This window comes from Melanostigma gelatinosum, assembly GCF_949748355.1.
Source record: "Melanostigma gelatinosum genome assembly, chromosome: 22".
Taxonomy (NCBI): Eukaryota; Metazoa; Chordata; class Actinopteri; order Perciformes; family Zoarcidae; genus Melanostigma; species Melanostigma gelatinosum.
In genome coordinates, this window is record NC_136655.1 from 7,084,683 (window position 1) to 7,107,687 (window position 23,005).

General features: G+C 44.9%; 1 protein-coding gene across 1 annotated transcript in view; it reads left to right on the top strand.

The window, feature by feature from the left end:
* plxna4 (plexin A4) overlaps positions 1-23,005 on the top strand; it is a 199,726-nt gene that overhangs the window by 2,557 nt on the left and 174,164 nt on the right. The window contains exon 2 of the mRNA XM_079294703.1: positions 19,111-20,450. Coding sequence (XP_079150829.1) covers positions 19,215-20,450 — 1,236 coding nt within the window. The 5' untranslated portion in view covers positions 19,111-19,214. The remainder of the gene's footprint in view (positions 1-19,110; positions 20,451-23,005) is intronic.

The window sequence follows — 23,005 nt, forward strand, 5'->3', positions numbered from 1 at the left end:
CCTATCGCATCGATGTCTTGCCTCCTTGTCCTTTCACCAAATTCCAGCCCAGTTCTAAACTCTTGAACCCTGTACGAGCACTTGGCACGATTCAGTCTCCCTCCCTCGCGACTCTCCCGCCTCCTCTCCCCGTGTGCTGTCCATCAAGGCCTGTCGATAGGAATTGGAACAGCAGCCTTTATCGGCCTGTAAGCACCTCACGTTGACATACTACCCCCTGTCTGTCGGCCAATGTTGCGGCTACAAGGCTGGAGTTTGGACCCGGAGAGCGCGGCCCTGTCAATATTATGGCTCGCTAATGGATAAACTCTCACTCCAACCTTGGCAGTAGAGACATTCATTACATTTTGGGGGCGTTGCACTTACAAGAATAAGCTCCTCAGAATGTCTTTACAATATGTTCATGTCAAGGGAGGGAGGGGGGGGGGGGACTGTGAAAGAATGTGAATCGGGAAGATTCTCCATGGTGATATAAATGCCTGGTAGCAGTGGAGGCAAGATTCTGCAGAAGTGTGTCTGCGTGTGGGTGTGAATGATGCATCTGTGACTGGCCTGGTGAGGCCCTATATGAATACTCGGGTCACAGAGATGTATCGTCATGTCAGACTGAATGATGCGTCTGTGGATCGGACCTGAATGGAGCTCTCTGTTTGTTCTCTTTCTGTTGCTCGCTTTCTCACTTGATGTCCCACTCTTTTTCTCTCTCGCTCACTCTCTCACCACACACACACACACACACACACACACACACACACACACACACACACACACACGCGCGCTTAAACCCCTCCGGGCTGTGACGGGACGACCAGACGCAGGCTAGTGCCCAATTAGACTCCCTCCTCCTCTCCCGTGCCACCAAACACTGCAGAGAAGATGCAAATTGTATTTCCGTGTCATCAACTGTTCTTCACACCATAATCTTGCTCTGCCATATTTTAGGATGGTTAGACACATGACTCTATAACAATGCTGCAGGGCTAACATAACATTGAATATATATATATATATATATATATATATATATATATATATATATATATATATATATATATAAAAGTGTTGGTTTAATTTTGTTTAGGATGAGAACTTATTAGCTGGAGTTCCACATTGTGTTGAATTAATTTACAGTTATCTTTGACCTTTGGTTGCCACTTTAAACCTCCGTCTTTGTCATCTCGTCTGTGAGGACTTGACCTCAGAGCAGACTTGAAACTTGGCGTGCGATGTAAGATTCAAAGTCTATTATATTTTAGTTGACATTTCATTAAAAAGATGGTCTCACTGACTTACTGCTTGATGGTTCTGCTCTAAATTCCAATTTGGGGGGGGGGGAGGAGGACTCTACGCTACGTTAAGAGAGTAATTGCTTACAAGTATGTAATTAACCCTTTGTTAATGCACCACAGAGCTGCATATTGATGTTTGCTGCAGCAATGACAGCAGAGATCTAAAGTGAGGATCTCCAAACAATAGGCATTGTGATTTCTATGGCGGGAAATCAATACGCGTCACAGCATCCAATTTAACAAGAACCTTTGTTCTCCTCCGAAGAGTTTACTCAGCATATGTGTGACGCCTGCAGAGAAGGTGTGTGTGTGTGTGTGTGTGTGTAAACATTCTGCTGTCCTGCTGTTCAGAACTTCTTACTTATTTTTTCATCCTGGCAGCCACACAGTCCCATTAAGCCGTCACGTGCCTTCATAATGGGGCTCAATACATCTACATGGTTCTATATCACGGTCGCACCACTTTTATTTTCTCCCTCCGGCCTTCTCTTATGCTTCTTTTCATCTTTTTTTTTCCCCCCCCTCAATCCTTCTCTCACACTGACTGTTTCTGCCTCCGGCTCTCTCGTCCCATATCTTCCTGCCTCGCTCTAAGCTGACAAGCACATAACTTTATCTGTGTGTATAAAGAATCCTGACCATTGTGACATTGATATGAGGCGGGACACGCAGTGAGAAGGAGACGTGGGCTGTTGCTGTTTCCGGTGGGAATCGGGGGGTGATGCTGAAAGGCCCCCCCCCCCAACATATCCGTGGGGTTGGCCAGACAGCTCCTTTTGATAAGACCGTGTTCAGCGTTTCTCCCAGGTATCTGTGACTCATACGGTGCCGTGAGTCTGATGTGTAAACGTCTCTTTGATGCAGCGGCAACACTGTGGCATATTGGCTCTTATGTTTATGTGCGCCAAGCACATAATTCTGTTTTCATCCCATCTATCGTGAGAGGCACGGGCTTGTAATCTATCCCTCAGTGACTCTGTTCAGGCAGACACTCTAACCTTTGGGCTTTTCTCTCACCACTCCTTTCTTTCAACAGCAGATTTGTGTACATGTACATAAAGTGCAGAAGAGAAAAAGCAAATAACCAGAAAAACAAAACGCAAAGGATTTATTTAAATGACACTGCGGGATCAAGCCAAGTTTTGATAGTACGCATGCGATTCTAGAGTCTGAAGCAGAGTCTAAGGATTAGGGCTTGCAGGTCCATCGACATGTGGAAGTTAATCTCAGTTTGTTGACCGTCGTATGGAACCTCTTGACGAGTCCACCCTGGTCCCTGCCCAGCGCTAACCTGCTTGGCCGTATAGGAGCTCTGGAGTGCCAACGATGAGTGCCGCTTTCAGAAAAGTTGAACTTGCTTCAACTTGAAAAGTGGATAAGTGCTTAAGGCGCTCGGTGCAGTAAGAGGAGTTGGGGGTCATGAACACTCAGAGCACCACCTCTCCTTTAGAAATAATTAGAAAAGAACACCAGCGTTTCTTTTGGTAGATTCATGCGCGGAGCTTTTTATTAGCTTATCCAAAGGTCTTGCTGTGAGAAAAATATGTGACCAATACAAAAAATTGCCAAGCATAATGTATCTTAGCAGTTATTTACAAGAGTCTGTCCTTTCTGAAGTGCAGTGCTGCTATGATTGACAAGTATTTCCCCACCGCGGTGGCAATGGCCCTGTTGAATAGTGTTGCCGGTAAAACACACTGAGAAGATGATTACTCTGTTTGATTACTATACTTTCACAGTATTCTATTGTTTCCGAGGAAGGATCCTCTGTTGGGATGGCCGAAGGATTTAAAGTTAATGACATGTCTCACCACTCTGCCCCACTCTCCCTCTCTGTCGCTCACTTCCTGTCTGCTCCGAGTGTCGGTGGTGTCAGGGGCCATCGGTATGCAGTGTTACCACAGTAATTGTGAAACAGCGGGCTCGGGGAGGACCCCTGCCGCGCTATAGCCAGAAGGAAGTACGGTTGGGAGGGGGGGCGGGGGAATCTTCTTTCACTGCAATACCCTCCCCACCTACTCCTGTCCCCCCCCCCCCCCCCCTCTGGATATATCATATTCTAGCAGCATAATGTCGGGGATGTAACGGAGAGATTTAACAAGGCTTACACTGGGTTTCCGTGTTATTCTTCTCTCTGTGTGCTGCTCCCTTTTGAGTTTGGGATTTTGCCTTTCTTGAGTATTTTTTATTTTTTCTCTTCCATTGATGGGATTTGGACTGGCAACTCTCGCCAAGTGCTGGAGAGAAGTTTGTTGCGCTCCTGGAATACAACGCGTTTCATCCGTCAGCCTGGTTAAGCCTCGGACTTCCATCGCTGACGGCGATTGATTTTTCATTGCTGCGATTTAAACTTGCCAGGAAAACGGCGACTGCACCGGAATGTGAAAGTTTTTTTTTATGCTGAGAGCCAGCTGCTATCGCAAGCTTGCATTCTTGCTCCGTGTAGGGAGGACCCATTACATCTTTCCACTATAACGACACACAACATCCTTTACCTGCCACCCACGCAACTAACAGCGTTCCTATGGCAACATGATTTGTCAACTGAGAGCCCCTCCACAGAAATTGTCTTCACTGCTGTGCCTTGAGAACTAGCAGGTGAGAAGTGGTGGGTTGATACTGTGATGGACATTTGACCTTTGCATTCCCCTTTACTGCAGTGAGAGAAGGGTGCCCATACTTGTTGGCAGACTCAACATACTGACCAGCCTGCGTTTAGAGGTGCTCTACAACAATGCAAGCTTCTTTGTTTGTTTATTGCTTACTTGGTGCTCGTACTACCTTGAGCGACGGCAACATTATTTTTCTTTCTTGCTTCAGATTTCTAAGCAGGATTGGGTCGCAACTAAGAAACCTTTTCTTTTCTGTTCATTTGGTTAATAAAGGTTCATCACAGGCTCCCAGAGCCCAAGCAGACCTCCTCAAAATCCTTGTTTAGTCTGATCGGAAGATCAATATACAATGATAGGCTGTATATAGAAAATCATTAAATGCTAAAATCCTCTCATTTGAGAAGCTGGAGCACTTTTGCTTGATAAGTGGCTTACACATTTATCCAAATAGTTGTTTAACTTTATGTTGATTAACTCAATTAAGCAACTGGTCATGTCTGCATCACTGCACCACTTAAAGGGATAAGCTGGCCGAGGAGGGGAGATGACTTTGGAACAAGATGTCCAGTGGCATCTATACGGACAACGTCTTTGCTGTTAATGCTGACCCTCTCCTCTGAGCACACACCGTTGCTGTAGACTTCAGCACGACTCCAATCCCCAAAATCACAGACCGAAAGAGGAGGAAAGTTGAAGCACTTTGTTGGATTGCATCAAGCACCCTCCCTCTGACGCTTGTCCTCTGTTGGCTCACAAAAAGGCTGTCTTCTCTCTCTCGTAAGTCCACAAATGTAACTGGAGAAAGCACAAGTTCTGAGAGAAGTTCTCCACCCTCCACCCTCCACCCTCGCCTTTTCTTTGTGTCCATCCGTTCTGCATTGTCATGGCGCTCCTTCCAGCTGAGCTTTGATTGGGTTGTTCTGGGCCCACCGGCAAATCTGGCAACCGAGTTACTTGTGTGCGTTTGTCCATGTGTAACTCTTGTAAAGCTTGCAGAAAATCAAAGTATAAAACCGTCCATGACCAACTGTGGAGAGACGAAAGCAGGGGAGGGAGGAAGGGAGAGGAGGGGTAAAAACGCTGGATAACAATTTGCATCCTCTCCTTTGCCGCTGTGAACGACAGCTGGCTAGAAAGCTTGTCTGATGTGTTTATGCCATCGGCTTACAGGGACGGAGTTGAAGGGAGAGGGGGAGTTTGAGAGGAGGCAAAAAGAGGGGAGGGGGGGAGAGAGCTGTGGAAAGGCATGTAATGGAGTCTAAACCTGCCTGAACTTAGTTTACCCACCTCTCAGTTTGTGAAATCGCACATATTTACAGCTGATGTTCAAGAATGTGTTTTTTGCAATTTAGTGTCTTTCTGTCAAACCTGGGTATCCAACAGCCAATGGCAGCGGCTGGAGACCGAAGCTGTTTTGCAACTCAAGTTTCTAATGGGAAGAAAGTTTCGAACAAGTCGAAAACAAGTTGCGCCGTGTTTCTGTTCTGGCCAGCATGTGGGGTTTACAAGGCCGAAGGGATCCTGCAGCAGCGGTGCCGTACACTGCCTGTGGTTTGTAATCTGTGTGCGCTTGTGTGTCGGTGACAGAACGTGTGAATGACTCTGTAGCTTCTACGAAGACATTAAGACAGCGTGGATTCATGAGTCTGTGAATCGTTTAATCAGGGCCCTCATCCCACACTTTGTGCCCCAGGACATCACAGACCAAGTATGATGCTGACATTTGGCTTGTGGTGCAGATTTATGGCTGAATGGATTGCCATTTCCCTTACACACACACACGCACACACACACACACACACACACCCATTTCAACGTTTTCTCAATATAATTAGTTTAGTCAATTAGTTTAAATGTAATTGCCTTCAATAGCACATGTTGTTTCAATGTTTGTGTTGAGTTAAGTGCACTTGTGTATGCAACACAAACACCTTCACAATCACACAGTATTTGTGTAGATCATGCTTCTGTGTTTATGTACTGCTTAGATTCTCTCATCACTTGAAGGGAATCACCTCCATTGACCTGATGGTTCACACACTTTCTTAGCTTTAGCAGCATTAGAGCTCTGACCCTTTCCAATGCAGTGAGGCACAGGGGAACTAAATAGGTGCACACACAGGCTCTGTGTGTGTGCTACTCTCAGCATCACCACCTTCATCAATAAATGGCTGCGGAATCTCTTTACAAATGTGTTTGTGTGATGTTTTATAGGTTTGGCATGCATCTGCTGCGTGAATGACTCCCATAGTGCATCATTCGACTCATCAATTAAATATTAACACTGTGAACATTTTCACAACAAGCCCAAAGGACACTCTCCACTGTAATTATTGGCAATTACATGGCAATCACTACCTATTATGGCATCATGCCAACATTAGTTTTGGTAGTTTCGATGGAGACATACTTTACTCAGACAGTCGAAGAATGACGATATAAAGTGTTAGATCCTGGGGTACTTCTGGCCCGATACGGGGCTACTTACTGACTCAGCTCTCTGTTAAAAGATTGTCGAGCTGGTGTTCTTGCGAGGGAACTCGCCTGGCTCTGCTAACTGCCGTTACTCCCGACGTCTACCCTGCTTCCTCCGGTCTGAGCGCACTCGGTCGAGGGGCCACCCTGACCCCGGGCGCTCCTACCAGTCGTGTCGGTTATGGCAGCTTCCCTCTTCTGGATCCGTGCTCTTGGTAAATGCCAGGTTAGGTTTTAACGGCTAGGATTACTTCTAAAACCGTAAGGGATTGTTAAGTGGATTCGGTCTCTAGAATAACCTTTCAGAACTCAGTTGTTAGACAAACAATGGATTTAACTTTTTACTGCCACGAGGAACTTTTACTACTTGAGCAAATAAATGCACTTGAGAAATGTACTTTAAATGCAGATTAGATATTTATTGCAGGTTATATTTAGTTAGTTAGCAAGGGTTAAGCTACAGCTCACATAAAATGTTTCTACACTTGATTCGTTACTTAAATTTTCTTCTTAGATTATACTCATTAGTTTTAGATGCCGAGACGGCTCGGTTGGAGCTGGATTTTCAATCGTGCGATGAAAAGGTTCTTTTGGCGTTGTTGGGAGCGAAGGTCCGGCCGGACCCTCGGTCCTCCTGCTCCCGCAGCGGAGTCCGTTCAACAGTCCTCAAGGCTCAGTACAAAGTCTTTCTAGGACTGCCGCGTTCCTCCGTTGTTCAGTTGTTAAAGTCGAGCAGTGGGGAGAGGAAAATCTCCGTCTTTCAATCCTTGTCCACGAACAGCGGTCTTCTTTCCGTGAACAGAGACAAAGTCCTCGAATACTTCAGTGGCGATCGTCCGTATCTTCTTCTCAGAGCGTCTGGACGGCTCGTGTAGAAATCCCAGCCTGCGTATCGCAAGCATCTCCTTTTATCCTTGATTTGGGCTGTCTGTTCCCCCCCTCCTATTCTGAACACATGATCTTTATCCCACCCTTATGTGTGTGTGCTTATGTATGGAACACACCTTTCACGTCTCAACTCTGTTGCACAGATCATTATTATAATCAGTTTTTACATTTGTTAAATCACTCTATGCATTAAACATTCGTTATATAATGATCATAAACCTTATCTTTCGATTACACTTTAACTATTGATTTCTGAGTATATGCTTCGTGCTTTTATATCCTGACTTTCCCCTGAACGTGTATGCATGTTTTCGAGGCAGCTCTCGTGATCTCAACTCTTCTCGACAAAAGGGACGAATGTTTTTCCGCATTTAAATGTTTAGATATGATTGGAACGGAGTGTGAAAATGTTGAGTTTGGGGAGAAGCCTAAATATCACATTATTTATTCGTAATCATTTCTTATGGTGGGGAACAGTAGTGTTACTTCTCTTTCTCTGCGCTATGTGAAAGTACGGACTTGTCGTTTTTCTACTTTGACCTTTTAGCGAAGTGACACATCCACTTCTGCTCAATGGTGCCAGCTGTTTCTTCTTCTGTCTCTCCGTCTTTGCTCTTTCTCAGGCAGTAGTTATAATATAGCACCATTTGCTGAATGTTTTAAAAATGGGACATCTCAGCGGCTGGAAGGGCACTTTAGACACATCCTGTCAAACTGTAAATCCTTCATTTTCCTGACACTATTACCGCAGGGCTGCAAGCCTCTGCAGGTGTAGGCATTCTGTCTTCACCAGCATGTCCCACATTCTCCATCTGTCCCACACGGCTCATCGGTTATTTACACTGGATGGGCATGTGAACAGGATGACGACGTATGACATACTTTTTCTAAAAGGAGATTCAGAAATAAGGTCTTATGTTTCTTTTTAATTGATGCAGCCTCAAAGTGGACAGCAAGGCGGAGTCGGAGCTACATGAGAGATGAGACATGCATGTGTTGGACATAGCCAATGCAATGTTTGCCATTGGCTCAAATGGTGTGTTGATTCAACTCAGTGGTAATTTGTTTTAGGCTGTTTGTTGCTGTTATTTTTCAGACAGCATTGAATTTCATGGATGTTCTTGTTATTTTGTCCGACTTCCGCCCTTATACAGAAGACCACCAAGTATAGATTAAAAGATATGCACCATTGGTTAACTTTAACATGATTTTATGTATTGAAAAAAATCCCTTTTCATACCTTGATGAAGAATTTAAGTTAGAATTTAAGTTTTTACAATAGTGGTGATTTAATCTTGGATCAGTGGCTGAGTAAAGAGTTTACTAAAGTTAGTTGGCAGTTAAATGTGAATTACAGAAACAAAGGAAACAGTTTAAAACTGCACTACAGGCTGACTGACCTCAATCCAGCTGTGCGTAGTAAACCAGGAGCTGAGATCTTTAAGACTCCTCTTCATCACCACTACGGATTATAAGGGAAAGCTGTAATCCATGCGCTTCGAGCAAACCAAATCAACTGCTGCACTGATGAGCTCACAGATGTGCATGGTGCTCCTCTATAGTGTGTGTGTGTGTGTGTGTGTGTGTGTGTGTGATGGAATGGGATATTAGGATAGGATGGATTAATATAATTGTTTTCGTCCAATGGTTTATTGGACAAAATAAGCGATTGGCTCAGCATAGCACACATAAACACACATTTGGTGACACACACACTTCACTTTGCGCATCATCACAAGTACCTGGACACACGCGCACCCAAATCAAGTGTAGAGACAGAGTAAGGGATCAGAGAAAAATTAAATCAGCAGTTTAACGTTTTATTATAATCACCACAAAGCCGACTAAATTATCAAGCTTTCGTGTCTTCGAAGTTAATCCCAGAGGTCAAGTCTGCTCGAGCTCTGTTCGGCAACTGCAAGGGAGGAAGCGGCGGATACAGACGGGCCGCTGAAAAGAGGATTTACCGTGGAGGCACAGACGGCTAAAACGGATATAAAGAATGAATAAAAAGAAACGGTGACACCGCCTGTGTGTGATCAATAGCTTCATTTGTCATGATGAAAGATCTGAACTGGGGCAGGTCTGATCCTGTTTACAGCAACCCAGCCAGAAAAGGTGCTCCAGAAACAGTTATTTTGGGGTGTTTTTTTTCTTGTTTTTTTTCCTGGGGCCACGCAGGCTGGAGCCAGTTGGAAATAAACACCATTCAGACAGTGGTATCAATGTATTTATGTCTGAGAGTAGAGTGGGAAAAAAACAAGTATAACTGGATGTTAATGACAGCGAGGGTTACTTGGCAAAATACATGTTCATGTAATAGTCGAGCAAATTGAAAGGGTGGACATCGGTTTGTCCTGAAATATTGTGAAAGTAATTTTCTTTTTAGCAGTTGGTTACAAAACTGTGACACACGCGGCGTTGTGGGGCTTCTGACGGTTCTGTGGGCTCTTTTGTTCTTTCTATGTGACCGGATTCAAATACAAGCGACACTCATTTGTTTCTCGTTTTCGATTTCCATGAAATATGTGGGTATTCAAATGTCATGGTGACAATTTCCATGCGATTTCCCTCCAGGTACCGGGAGACAGCGATCCAACTTTTCTGCACTCTTCCCCTCGGCTTTGCGCTTGTGTGTGTGTGTGTGTGTGTGTGTGTGTGGGAGAGTTTCGTGTATGTCTGCATGTCCCGGCGTTTTTCACAGCAAACATTTTTGCACGTTATAGCAGGAAAATCACAGGTGTGATTAAAAGCATCAGTAATGGCTACCTCTTGTAGCTCTATGGTAGGAGGGCCAACTCGAATAAGGGAGACTCAAAAACCAAACCAAACAACCTCCCATCCCCTCTCATTCTTGCTGGTTCCCTCCATCATTGGTCAAGAAGCTTCACCAGCCCCCCCCCCCCCCCCCCCAGTCATATAACTCTACTCCACAATCCACATTAAATAAGCTGTGTATTATGGTTGGAGGCCTAAAGTGTGCTGTGTGCAAAATGAAGTGTTATAATCCCTGATCTATGAGCTGCTTCAGTGGCACTGACATGCTTGGATATTGCTGAGCGAGAGAGGGTAAGAGTGACGAGCTAATGTGAAAGAAGCGCTTCAAGGATGTCACCTTTGCTGGAAATCAAGTGTTGCCACAACTCAGCAAGCCTGACTGCATGAAGGTGAAAACCACACACACACACACACACCATGCCTGTGTATGAAGGGTTTTGTTGGTTGTGTGTATGTGTGTGGATAGTTGTCAATGTTGAGAGGAGTCGTGTTTGCTGTCCCATCGTTGATTCAGATCAGAGCCAAATCTTTTCTGGATTTTTCTGAGCCAATGAGCAATGATACTTATTATTGAAAGCTTAAAACAAATAGTGTGACCAAGATACGTCCTGGACGGGACATTGTAGCTTCCTCTGTGCTCTCTGATGGACGTACTACGGCAATAATGGCTGCAATTCAGATCGACTCGAACAACTCCATGATTGTTGAGCAGGAGCACAGCTTGCTTTTGAAGGTAACAGACAAAGTGACCGAAGCTCACACACTGCCCTGACGTGTCTTGTTCTCACACTGCAGCAAAACATCTAGAGTCACTCCAGCAGCTTCAAGCAAACTACGACTCATAATTAATTACTGTGTCGAGAGGAAAAAAAGGGAGACTGGAAACCAGCGATGGGACCGAAAGAAAGAGGGAGGAAGAGAAATTTCACTCCCATGAAATAACAGAGGAGCTAAGGGAAAGCTGGAAGGAGAAGAGGTTCAGGGAAGTAAGAGTGGATGGATGGAGGAAGAGAGGAAGGACGTGTTGGGACTTAAGATGGTGCCAGTCTGCAGCCGATGGAAGCGAGAGCTGATTTGTCTACACAGCCCTGCATTCCTGTCTGCCCGTTAGCGTGGGGAATAAGGGAATAGGGAGAGAGAAATGGAAGACGAGAGAGAGCTAGAGGCTTTGAATTTGTTCTATGAAAGCAGCTGTCAGACAGTGCCTAGCAACACCATTTAAGAAGCATTCTTGGCTGCATTTATAGTGATTACAGTGAAATATCTGCCTTTTGATTCCGAACGAGCTTTTACGGCACATTGCTATAACTAGGGGGCCGTTCGCAAGGATGATAGAGGATATCTTCTTTGTTAACACAAAATATGTCATGTGTGCTTCTACGTTAAAGATGGATTAAAGGGAAATATTAAAGCGCCGCTCCACTCTTCTCGTCCTTTAAAAAAACAAAACACTCCTTAGAAAGGGATTGTTTGTAGCTGAAACTGTGTTGATACGGTCTTTCGGTTCTTGGTTTGTTATTCTAGGTTGTATACAGCTAATAAATGCAGATGAAGCTCTTTCGAGCCTAATCATTTCCTTAACATCCTTTTGTGTGATTACGCTCCCTAATGTTCCCTGACGAGTTGCTTGTGTGTCTTTGGATTCAATTTTGGATGACCGAGTTCTGACGGAGCTTCATTACGCTCACCCTTTTAAATGGCCCCTCTGCTGTGTGTCAAGCACAGAGGCCCCGCCCATGCAGGAAGTCAGCCGCAGTCCAACCCAATCAGAGCGAGGCGCTGACGGCAGGCCAGTGGGCTCTTCAATAGTCCTCCGAATGACATTAGAGCCTCTTGATCTGCACTGGTGATAACACACTCCACCAATCTCAGCCTGCATCAGCACCCACTGCACAAAAGTCCAGCCCGAGCCAACAATGTGTGTGTGTGTGGAGTTTGTCCGTCCGTGTGTGTGTTAGAGTGACCTTACTTTGGAACCAAGGACTGTTTGAGTGCTGTACTCCCTCAAGGACTCTATCTTTCCCCAATCGCTTTGCAGTGCAGTAACGCCACCAGAGGTATTCTAACAAAAGACGCAATGCAGAGATTATTATTGCTGCACAGAAAACGTGCTGGAGGGGCCTGACTCGAGACAAATAAGTGTGTTCGAACCCCATCCTACCGAGGAGGTTTAGTAAGTCTCAGATGTGAGAGAGAAGGAGCGGCAAAAAATGAAAGCAATTGAGTGAAGAAAGGGGATGGCAGATGTCGGCCATTCCTCTAAAATCCAGACGGGATGTCCATTTGGATCTTTGCCTAAACCCGTCCTTTGAAACGCTTTGACTGATTCTGGAAGAGCAAAAACGAGCGACGGAGAGAGAGTCCGTAAGCTAGCAAGAAACAATGGGAGCTTGAGCATACTGACACTTGTTCAGTGATTCTTACATCCTGCATCTTTTCACGACACCGACTTTTACTTTGCCCCTTTTCTTCACTGCCAACGTTTGACATTAACGCGAAAGCAGCGTATTCAGAAAACACCAAGTAACCCAACAATTAGCCTCGGGCTTTGCGGAGTTGTCGATATCATCAGTCTGTTTGGTGATTGAAAGCCATTGTTTGCATGTCATTTAATCGTGTAAATCGATGTGAACCAAACCCAGAAGTGACCGACGCAAACACTTGCGTGCAGTCAGTCATAGTTGGCACATATAGGTATTAAATATTGCTCCTGCTCAACGTAATAACCTGTAATAAACTCAGCGGACTGAACAGGGAGAGATTTCCTTGAAAATTGTAGATGCAGATTTTACAACTCGATACTCGCTTCAATAATTAAACACGATGTGTTATTTGCAGCGCGTTGATGCTCGTAAACACTGGGATGATTGCTACATCTGTAGTACATAATGTCAGTCTCCGGTTCCGTCATTCATACGATATGTACCCCGTTGCCACTGCAATCCAAAGGCTCTCTTTGTAATACCAACAGCTCCGCGGTGGATTAGACCTCCTAACCCTGATCTAGACGGGGTATCTGGTGACAGTAATCCATGCTGCTAATCCACGTCTTGATGTAACCACAGGACAACCCGCCTCCTCTCTCGCCGTCCTCTCCGTCCTCCTTTTTTCTTCTCTGCTGCTGCTTTCCCTGAGAGAGATGAGTGGGCCATCTGTTTAGTGTACCAGCAGGGCTTATTTTAGCCTGATGGGCACGTTGGACCTGACCACACCATCAGTACTTCGGTTCTTATCCATTTGTTAGGCTTCTGTGTGTGTGTGTTGTTGATATATCTGCAAAAATGGTTCTTTATTGTCGATCTTAATTTCCTCTTACTGTGCTCAACAATAATAATGATGATAATAATAATTAATTAGCTTGTCCTTGTCATTCCCCTGAAAAGGCTTTTAGTTGCCCCCTCAAAAGTAGCTTTAATTATTGTGGAAGAATGAAAACAATTGTTAACAGCTCGCTGCTTTTTTTTACAGCAAGTAAAAGTATCACTACTTTAATAATAAGAAAAAGAAAATATTCGTTGTGGAAAAACCGAGACGATATGATTGCAAGATGAAGCAAAAGGGGGGTGCTTAGATTGCTGCTCATATTTACTTTAAACGCATGTTTGTCCGTGTTATTTCACCGCGTTTTCGTCTTTGTACGTAATCTCATTCGTTAACCGAGCCCCGTTGGATCGCTGCCCTTTTTTTTTTTTTGTGTGTGTCTGCGTTCATATGGAGACTTATGCTAATTAGTGCTTCAGATTGAATCCATTTTTGTGAGAGAAACAGGTAGGGCAGGCAAAATGTACTTGTGTTGGTGCCAAGGTGTAATGCCAGTTGTGTGTGTTTTGCGGGAGGGGTGTTCCTGCCCTGTATGCTTGCTGTGTTTGTGTGTGTGTTTTATTCCGGGGTGGCGGGTTTGGAGTGTGTGTCTCGCTGTGTTGTGGGCTGGATGTTTGCGTGTAGATTGGCGAGCCTGTGCGTTTGTGATTGTGATTGTGCTCTGTGAGTGCAGGGGCACTGTGTTTTCCTCCACTCCCAGTGTGTGGCTGCAATGCAGAGTGAAGCTTATTCTTCTGATCAGTGCCAGAGCTCAGCAGGGGAAGGGGTTGGTTGGATGTTTGGGGGTGGGGGGGCGGCGTCACCACTCCAGTCAGTACATCCACTGATCTGGGACACACATCTCTCTCTGCTTGTTTTCTTTTCATTCATCTGCCTCTGTGTCTCTGTTTCTCTCTCTCTCTGTCTTGTCTATCTTACTCTCGCTCCCTCACTCACTCATTTTTGCTCTCTTTTCTAACTTTTCTTTTCCCATGCAGAGTTTCCTACCAATACCAATACTTCCTGATCTTCTACAAATACTACTCCGACTCGTCACAACCCAAATCCCTCCACCCAGGACCCATCGTATCACACACCAACAGCCACTTCACTAAATGCATCTTGACAATCCCTGACAATAGGATCCCTTAGCTGCCAAGCTGAACTAGTGGCCTAGTGGCATTTAAACAGTCGCATAAGAGCAGGTGCATAGCCTGAAGCCGTGTTCATGAGAGCCTTAAAAGTACTACGGCAGCAATCCACCACCCTGACCCTTGCCAGCTGATATCGTATATATATCATGTAAACCAGAAAATACACACAGCCGTGGCTGACGAAACCATTCCCAGTGTGCAAAAGTCACAAGAGGGCCCTCAGTCTCAAAAAAACAATAAAACAAAAATGCCAGCCACAACCTGACCACGACTAGCTTCCAGTCATCATTCCCTCCTTCCCAAGCAGATAGACACAGCTCTGAGTGTCTTGTAGCTGGAGCAAGACATGCTCTTAACATCTCCATTACCTCTCTGAAACCCACTGACTGTTCTCACCTCTCACTCTGCATGTCTGGGGTCCGACTAAACATCCCTGTTCCTCTGCGCTCTGTTCATTCACCTCCTTTCACCCCCGTGACAGATTACCTTCGATCAGTCTGCCGTCTGTCTTTTTTTTTTTTCTTTATGAATATAAAGGATAATGTGTAATTACTTCTTACTCACTCACAATCTCCTAATCCCATTTGACTCGGTGTTTTTATATGAATGCGGTAGTTATTTTTATACATTTTACACAATGAGAAGTTAAGCTGTTTACCAAAGACTTTGACAGTTTCTTCAACATAAATGCCTCCCCTCCGACTATAGACTATAACTAGCAGGGGATTATTTTGTCGAGGCATGCTTTTTTGTTGTTGTTGTCTCCCCTCTAATTGTCATGTCCGGCCCCGGCTCTCCATTACACAATCGTTGCCAAAGCAAAATGTCTCATGACATATCCATAATAGCTTTGCTTCATACTGTTGTCCCTGAAATCATCTCTGCAGCATCAAAATACTTTTATCGGAGATGGCGCAATTTGTAGCAGTTGATCTGTGAACCCGACTTGGTGTTTGTGTCTCGTCTGAGGTTTTGAGCAATAGTTTTGACAGCCAGACTAAATGTATGTGTTAGAGATGGAACAGAAGAACTGTCATCTGGTGCAGGGTGGAGGAGACGCATTTCATCTGTCTGCCAACACATTTCTGGTGTGTCGCCATGATGATGCCACTTCACCTGACTTCTCTTTCTCTGACTTGTTTCCTCTCCTCTCTCCTCTCCTCTCCTCTTCCTCTCCCCTGAAAAAAAGGATAACGCCCTTAATTAGTGAAGTCGCATGTTTATAAATGTAAATGCTGTTTGTCTCCCTTTTAGGCTGTAGGTTTACAGTTATCACGTGATTCCTCCTGGCTGGCTGCCGGCAGCATTTAGGAACGCACAGAGAGCGCGAAACGGGAAAACAGAAACATCCCAATTATTTTCTAACGACTGAGCGTAACACTCAGTTTGGAGTCTCATTGATGGAGTCAAGGCACACAAACACACAGGGTTGTTTTTACCCACAGTTCCAGCGATACTGGAAGTGCATTTTTGGAAAAGAGTGTGGTGCTAATCATGAATTAATTAGCACACATTAGTCCACTACACACTTGGCTCACGGACCTTGAAGCACCAGCTACTTTTTGCATCAGCCTCATTTTTGGCTGGTCTGTGGATGTTACACATTTGCCCAACTAACTAAACTCCATCAGTCATCGCAAGCATAATTAATCATTTTTATAAAGTAAATAAACTATTTTGACAACTTAATTAGAATTATTTATTTTTTTTTACTGTAATGCTGTAATTTTCACTTCTCAAGCATCATCACCAGCATCGCTCCTTATTTCGATATGCTTATGCAGAAGGCATGTACTAATTGCACGCAACTTGCTGAAGATAAATGTGTTCGAATAATCAGTCTGTGTGTGTGTGTGTGTGTGACTCGTCTGATGTGTAAATTCTCAGAACCAAAGCATGCCTTAATTAATGGCGCATGATGATCAGCAGGCAAAGGCAAACCAAATAAACGAGCTTGTCGTCGTCCCCCGTCGTTTCTTTTCTGTTTTGCGTTTTGGATGTGAGCTGTGTTTGAGTGCATTAATGTTTAAACTCATGAGGATAGGTGGATGTGAAGGTGGTGTAAGAGTGTCTCACGCCCTTCTTTTCCCTCTTGGTCTCCTTCCGTCTTCCTTCCTTCCCCTCTATCAACAATAATGCTGAATAAAGTTGTCTGGGTGTTTCAGAAGAGCACTTTGTTATGGCCGTCCCTTACGCTATAGCTAAATGAGAGGTGGGAGATTAATATGCAGCTCCCCTTTTTTATTTTTAACATTATGGGCTCACTGCCCCGCCATAACTCCTCAAGCAGCAGCAGCTGACACTAGCTCTTACTCTAAACCTCTCTCTTACACTCTCATTCTCTTTGGTGGGTGGACACAATAACAGAAACCCCTTTCAGTGCAATTGCACTGCTGCAAATACCAATTTGGTGAACGTGGTAATGTAAATTTTTTTTTTTTCCAGACTCCCAAATGTGTAACTCTGCACTTCACTTTTGCAACATTGTTTTTTGGGGTTTAGTTACTGACCATAACATCATTTTTGTACGTCACCAAATTTGTATTTACTGCAGTTTCTGTTATATGTGTTTCTATTATTATGTCCACAGCCTGTAATTCCCGACCCCTTTCTCTCCCTTCACCCTCCTGCCTTACGCCTGCGTCATAGCGATGGTAATGATCGCTCTTTGACTCTCACTCCTCTGTAAACAAACACACACACACACACACACACACACGTCACCTTTTCTATCGCTGTATCAGTTTTCATCCCTCATCATCCTCTCTGGTCCTCTTATCATGTGTGGAGAGGCTGTCTGCTCTGTTCTTTCTCTCTCTCTCTCTGCCTGCCAGCAGATGGAGGGGAGATTGGTAAGATTGCAGTGAGGTTGCGTTTGTCGCCACCATAACTTGTGATTGCTTGGATATGAAGCTGAGATGAGATCTGTGGCTGGATGATGCCAGGTTGCTCCACCATTTATGGTTGCAAGCGTGCATACTGACTATAGTTGAAGTTAAAAAAGTTTTTAGTCTCACAATGACAAGGTTATTATAATGGGATAATTATAATTGGAATGTTAAGCCTGAAGTGAAACATTTTTTTATGAATAATTCTTGCCTTTTTTTCAGCCATGATGAAAACATTTTTTGTGACTATGAAAATATTTACTTTTTTATTTTTTACAACAATATAAAAATAATAAAAAGACATTGTTGTATTTATTGCGTTGAGCTAAAACACAACCACGCCCGTAAAATGGTCTATTTTGCTGATTGAGATGCAGCTCTCCCATCGCGCTACTATGGCTGACACTAAAAGGTTTTTCCTGTCTTCGCCCTGTACCTCTCGCACAGCAGCATACAGATCGTCATGAATTCAATTTGGAAAGCAGCAATGTTGGTTAACACCATGATCATAACTGCAAAACCTCTGTCTGCTGTTTTCCTATGGATTTAAAGTTGTTTGACTATTTTATATTTTTCCGCAAAGAACAAATGTAAGGAAAGTATCTGATTATTGTATTTTGACGTGATAGTGATATGGGTTGACCACACCAGGTTAACACTGTGGCGTTCTAGTGCAAAATATGATTTGGATGAGTGTTGCAGGACGTTCACTGTTGCGTGTTTCTGTGTAAAACTAATATCTGGATACTACCCAGGTGAACACCACTCCTCATAATACCCAGTTGCCTTTGGAGAGGTCTCATGAGCAGGCGACACACGCGTGGGACCACCACCATGTTTACAGGAAATGCAGTCATTTCCCCTTGATAATCTGTGCTGGGTGCTGAGCTCACATGCAAAACATTCACTAAATTGCCATGGTTTTACATGTGTTGTGTGTGTGGATGCCTGTCTTCTATGGCTGTGTGTGTGTAATGCTGAGACTTTGCAAATGACTAAGGACTGTGGGGAAGCTTATTCTGCAAACACTTGCATTTCCCCACTAATTGTTCCTCTTCTGCTCGTAAACCTCCTACTTTGTGTGTGTGTGTGTGTGTGTGTGTGTGTGTGTGTGTGTGTGTGTGGGGGCATGTTAAAGCGAGAAAGAAGGTCCTTTTCTCTCTGCTAGCAGTGTCAGCAGGTGAGCTGCCCTATTGGGAGAAAAGAGAGAAATTGCCAAAGCATGCAAATTGCTACTCTAAGGGGAGAATCAATTAGGTGCATAGCGGCTGGAGCAGAAAGGCGAGGGGGGGTGTGGAGGGGCAGGGGTTCATGCAGTGAGATGGTGCGCAGCCACGCTGATCACCTCCTCTGAGACGATGCATTACTCCTCCTCTTCTGTCCCCTTCCTCAATCCACGGACTGATCCTATTGGCTAAAGCTCTCCCTGCACAATGTCTTTTAAACCTCGACTGAGCCTCAGCCTCATTCCTTTTCGTCTCTCTAGCCCACGTCTTTGCTAATTATAGATGGTGCTAAAGTCTCAAGTGTGTGGCCTCTTCACCTGTTTTCCTCATTATTCTTTGTAGACGCTCTGCTTTAATCTGTGCCAGATCACAGTCTTCACATGCATAATGTTTATCCATCAATACCATGTGATTGTTGCCTTGAATGTGTAGTCATGTGTTTGTGCTGTTTATGTTCATGTTGCTGTTGTTCACTGGGTTTTGTCTCTTCCCTCTTTTAGGTTCATAATGTCCTCCATCTCAAGAGAGGCTTGATCCTGATTGGCCGACAGTACTGGACTGTGCCTCCCTCCCTCTCCTCACCACTCCCAACCTCAGAATAGCCATGACGTCCCTCACCAGGACACGGACCTGCTTTTTTGTATGCTGCTTCCTGTCCAGTCTGGAGCTTCCTGTGACGTCACAAACAGTGGTGCAAGCTCACAGTGCCGACTCCCAAGTGATCACAGCATCCCTTCAGGAGGAGGAGTATGCATCGTTTCACGCCGAGAACCCGGCATGGACATTCAACCATCTGGCAGTGGACTATCGCAACGGCAATGTTTATTTGGGAGCCGTTAATCGCATATACAAACTGTCCCCGGGCTTGGAGGTCGAGGTGTCCCACGAGACTGGCCCGGATGAAGACAACCGCAAGTGCTACCCACCACGTATCGTCCAACCCTGCAGCGAGCCGCTGTCGCTCACCAACAATGTCAACAAGATGCTTCTGATGGACTATCGGGAGAACCGGCTGCTGGCATGTGGCAGCCTCTACCAGGGCATCTGCAAACTCCTCCGCCTAGACGACCTTTTCAAACTAGGAGAGCCCTTCCACAAGAAGGAGCACTACCTCTCTGGCGTCAATGAGAGTGGCTCTGTATTTGGCGTCATTGTGTCGTATAGTAATACCTCTCCGGACATGCTGTTTGTAGCCACAGCAGTGGATGGCAAGCCAGAGTACTTCCCTACCATCTCTAGCCGCAAGTTGACCAGAAACTCTGAGGAGGATGGCATGTTTGCCTACGTCTTCCATGATGAGTTTGTGGCCTCTATGATTAAGATCCCCTCAGACACCTTCACTGTCATCCCAGACTTTGACATATACTACATCTATGGCTTTGCCAGTGGGAACTTTGTCTACTTCCTGACTTTGCAACCCGAAATGGGGAATGGGCCAACCACTGGATCCTCCTCTACCGGTCGGGAACAGGTCTACACCTCCAAGATAGTCCGCCTTTGCAAGGCGGACACCGCCTTCAACTCCTATGTGGAGGTGCCTGTTGGATGCATTAGTGGCAACGTGGAGTACCGATTACTGGAGGCAGCCTACCTGTCCAAAGCTGGTGCCATCCTGGCACGTTCACTCGATGTGGCACCGGACGATGACGTTTTGTTTGCCGTTTTCTCAAAAGGCCAGAAGAGGCGTCCGCGCCAGGCCTCGCAGGACTCTGCACTGTGTGTCTTCTCTCTGCGGAAGATCAATGAGAAAATCAAGGCGAGGCTGCAGTCGTGCTACAAGGGAGAGGGCACACTGGACCTGGCTTGGCTCAAAGTCAAAGATATCCCCTGCAGCAGTGCGGTGAGTACTCCTAGAACACACACGCGCACATATTTGTGACTTCCTCCCACATTTATAGACACAATATTGTTGAAAGTACTGGGGAAATATATACTGTATTGGTAGTTTCCTTTTATTCCACACATACTTTGCGTGCACAAGTACACACATTCCTGACTGTAACATGTATTACTGTATTCAGAACAAACTGCACCACAACAGGACGTGTCCAACTTGTGTTAAGTAGAATTTATCACACCCATTTAGGAAAAGAGTATTATTTGAGACCGCGTTCGGGAAAACTAAACCCTGACGTCTTGTTATTGTTCTAATTGTGTGTTACTGAGGGTCACGACAGGTGAGTCCCTCTGAAGGAAAATCAGTTGTGGACGCGCTCCCAATGTTACTTTAATGAGCCCCGGCTCACTGCGGGAAACCTGAATGAACACTCTCGGATGGGTTTGTGCTCCATCCCTTTTTGATGCGATATTACGCTTCCGCTGCCTCTTTTTATCCACGCACCCTTTAAAGAATGTAGCCGAATGCTCAGCCAAATTACCATAATTCCAATCTCCATAACAGCATTACAAATTCAGTGATTCAGCTCATTTGATTTCTCACTTTGTGCACATAAGAAGCAAGGTTAAATTGGGTGTTACGTGTTTCAGACCACCTTCACAAGCAGCCAAAGCCATTTTTGTCTTGATCTCATTACGCAGTGTGCATTTGTTAGTTAACATGTTCCTCTACATGAGTCATGTGCTCACGTGCCAATTTCAAGTTCGGAGGGGTGTAGATAATGGGTTCAAATACAAGACCACTCTGAAGAGGTCCGTTTTTTTTAACGCGTAATTAATGGTGTATTGTTGGAAATGGAAGATTCTGCAATGTATTTTTTTGGAGTCACAAATTAAATGACATGATGCGGGAAAAAACTTACTTTTATTCCAAGAGCCACAACAGAAAATGTATCGAGTCAGAAATACTTCGAACAAGAATGTGATCGCCTGGGTCGTGGCCATATTTTAGAAACATAAATTTGATCCTCTCACTGCGCCTCAGTCCGTATTGTTCTCACCTTAGCTGTGCTCTATCTCAAGCCATTATGAAGTTGACCCTCTCTTGTGTCTGGTTCGGGAATCGCAGTGTTTATCTATTAATCCGTCTCTGGCGCGGCACACGTGCCGCGGCGCCTTTGTCTGCTGCTCCGAGGGCCTGATAAATCACGCCCGGGGGTGGAGCTGTCAGCGGCGAGAGGAAGTGTGAGGGAGCGCACCGGGGTTAGCGCTGAGGAATGATGCCATTTCAGCGCGCGCCGCAGTATCGCCGTCGCCACTGCATAACTTAGACCCCGCTGAACAAGTGACGGTGGACTCTGCAGGAGATAGATGAGTTGTGACACACACACACACACACACACGTGCCATCACACTTGTAAGTATGGCCACTGTAGAGATGGGCATGGTGGCGTTTGAAGGCGGAGAGAGGCTTTTGATAAAGTGTTATAATGGCAATAAATAAATTGTTATCTGCAAGGCTTATTGAGTCATTTATTTAAATGTGGATCAGATAATTCTAGGGTGTTTTAGAGTGGAGTTGATGCTACAGCCATTAATCAGGAGTCATATTTAAATACATGGACACGCATAAATCAGGGGCCTATTGCTTGAGCATGAGTAGATGTAAATACAGGCCGTATATATTTCCTATGAGTGTTTTCATGATGAGACCATGTTAAGATAAAGAGTTGTGGGCAAACATAACTCCCATCTCTCGTGTGGTTCTGTGATGGATGGTTGGTGTCTCCAATATCCCATGGTTGATTTTTTTTTTATGAATCGTTGGTTGTTAGTCACTGATTAATTCCTTTGGCGCTTTAAATGATGCATGACTGGGAGCGCCGTGTTTCTAATATCATCAGAAGTGGAGTTTAAACTCCTCGTTCACGTCCTCTCTATTCTGTTTCCCTTTGGTGGAGAGAGCCAACATAGACACAGTGCACACCCATGCTCACTCTTTATGGAAAACACCAAACAACCAGAATATTTTGGACGCCGGAGTGCTTTCATCGCACTCATAAGACACTCCAATTGAGTTATCACACAACCACATACTGTACCATACAGACCTTGCAGCTTTGCAAGAGGACATTGTTTATTGTAATGGTCAGTGTTCACTTGGCGCAGCAACACAACCAGTTTTGTATTTGTCGGCGATACAGTTGACCTAAACTTGTAGAGCAGCGGTTCCCAAACTTTTTAGGCCGCGCACCCCCTTCTACATCCCGACCGGGTTCGCGCACCCCCCCCCCCCCCTTAAAAAAAAAAAAAAAAAGAAGCAACAGAGCCTTTTAAGCCTTCATAGCCGCATAAGAATCGGACCAATGAGAGAACAGTTTGCTCGCGCGTGGCATTTGTTTACAAGATTTAGTCCGCTGTTAAATGTTGCAGTGTGAACACAAACCGAACAAAGGAGCAACTGCAACAAAGCAAATGAACTGAAGGTGTGAAAACGCCCTGAAACACTGCAACAAAGTTTCAATAACTTTCAGTGACACAAGGCGTCACTTTTAAAGA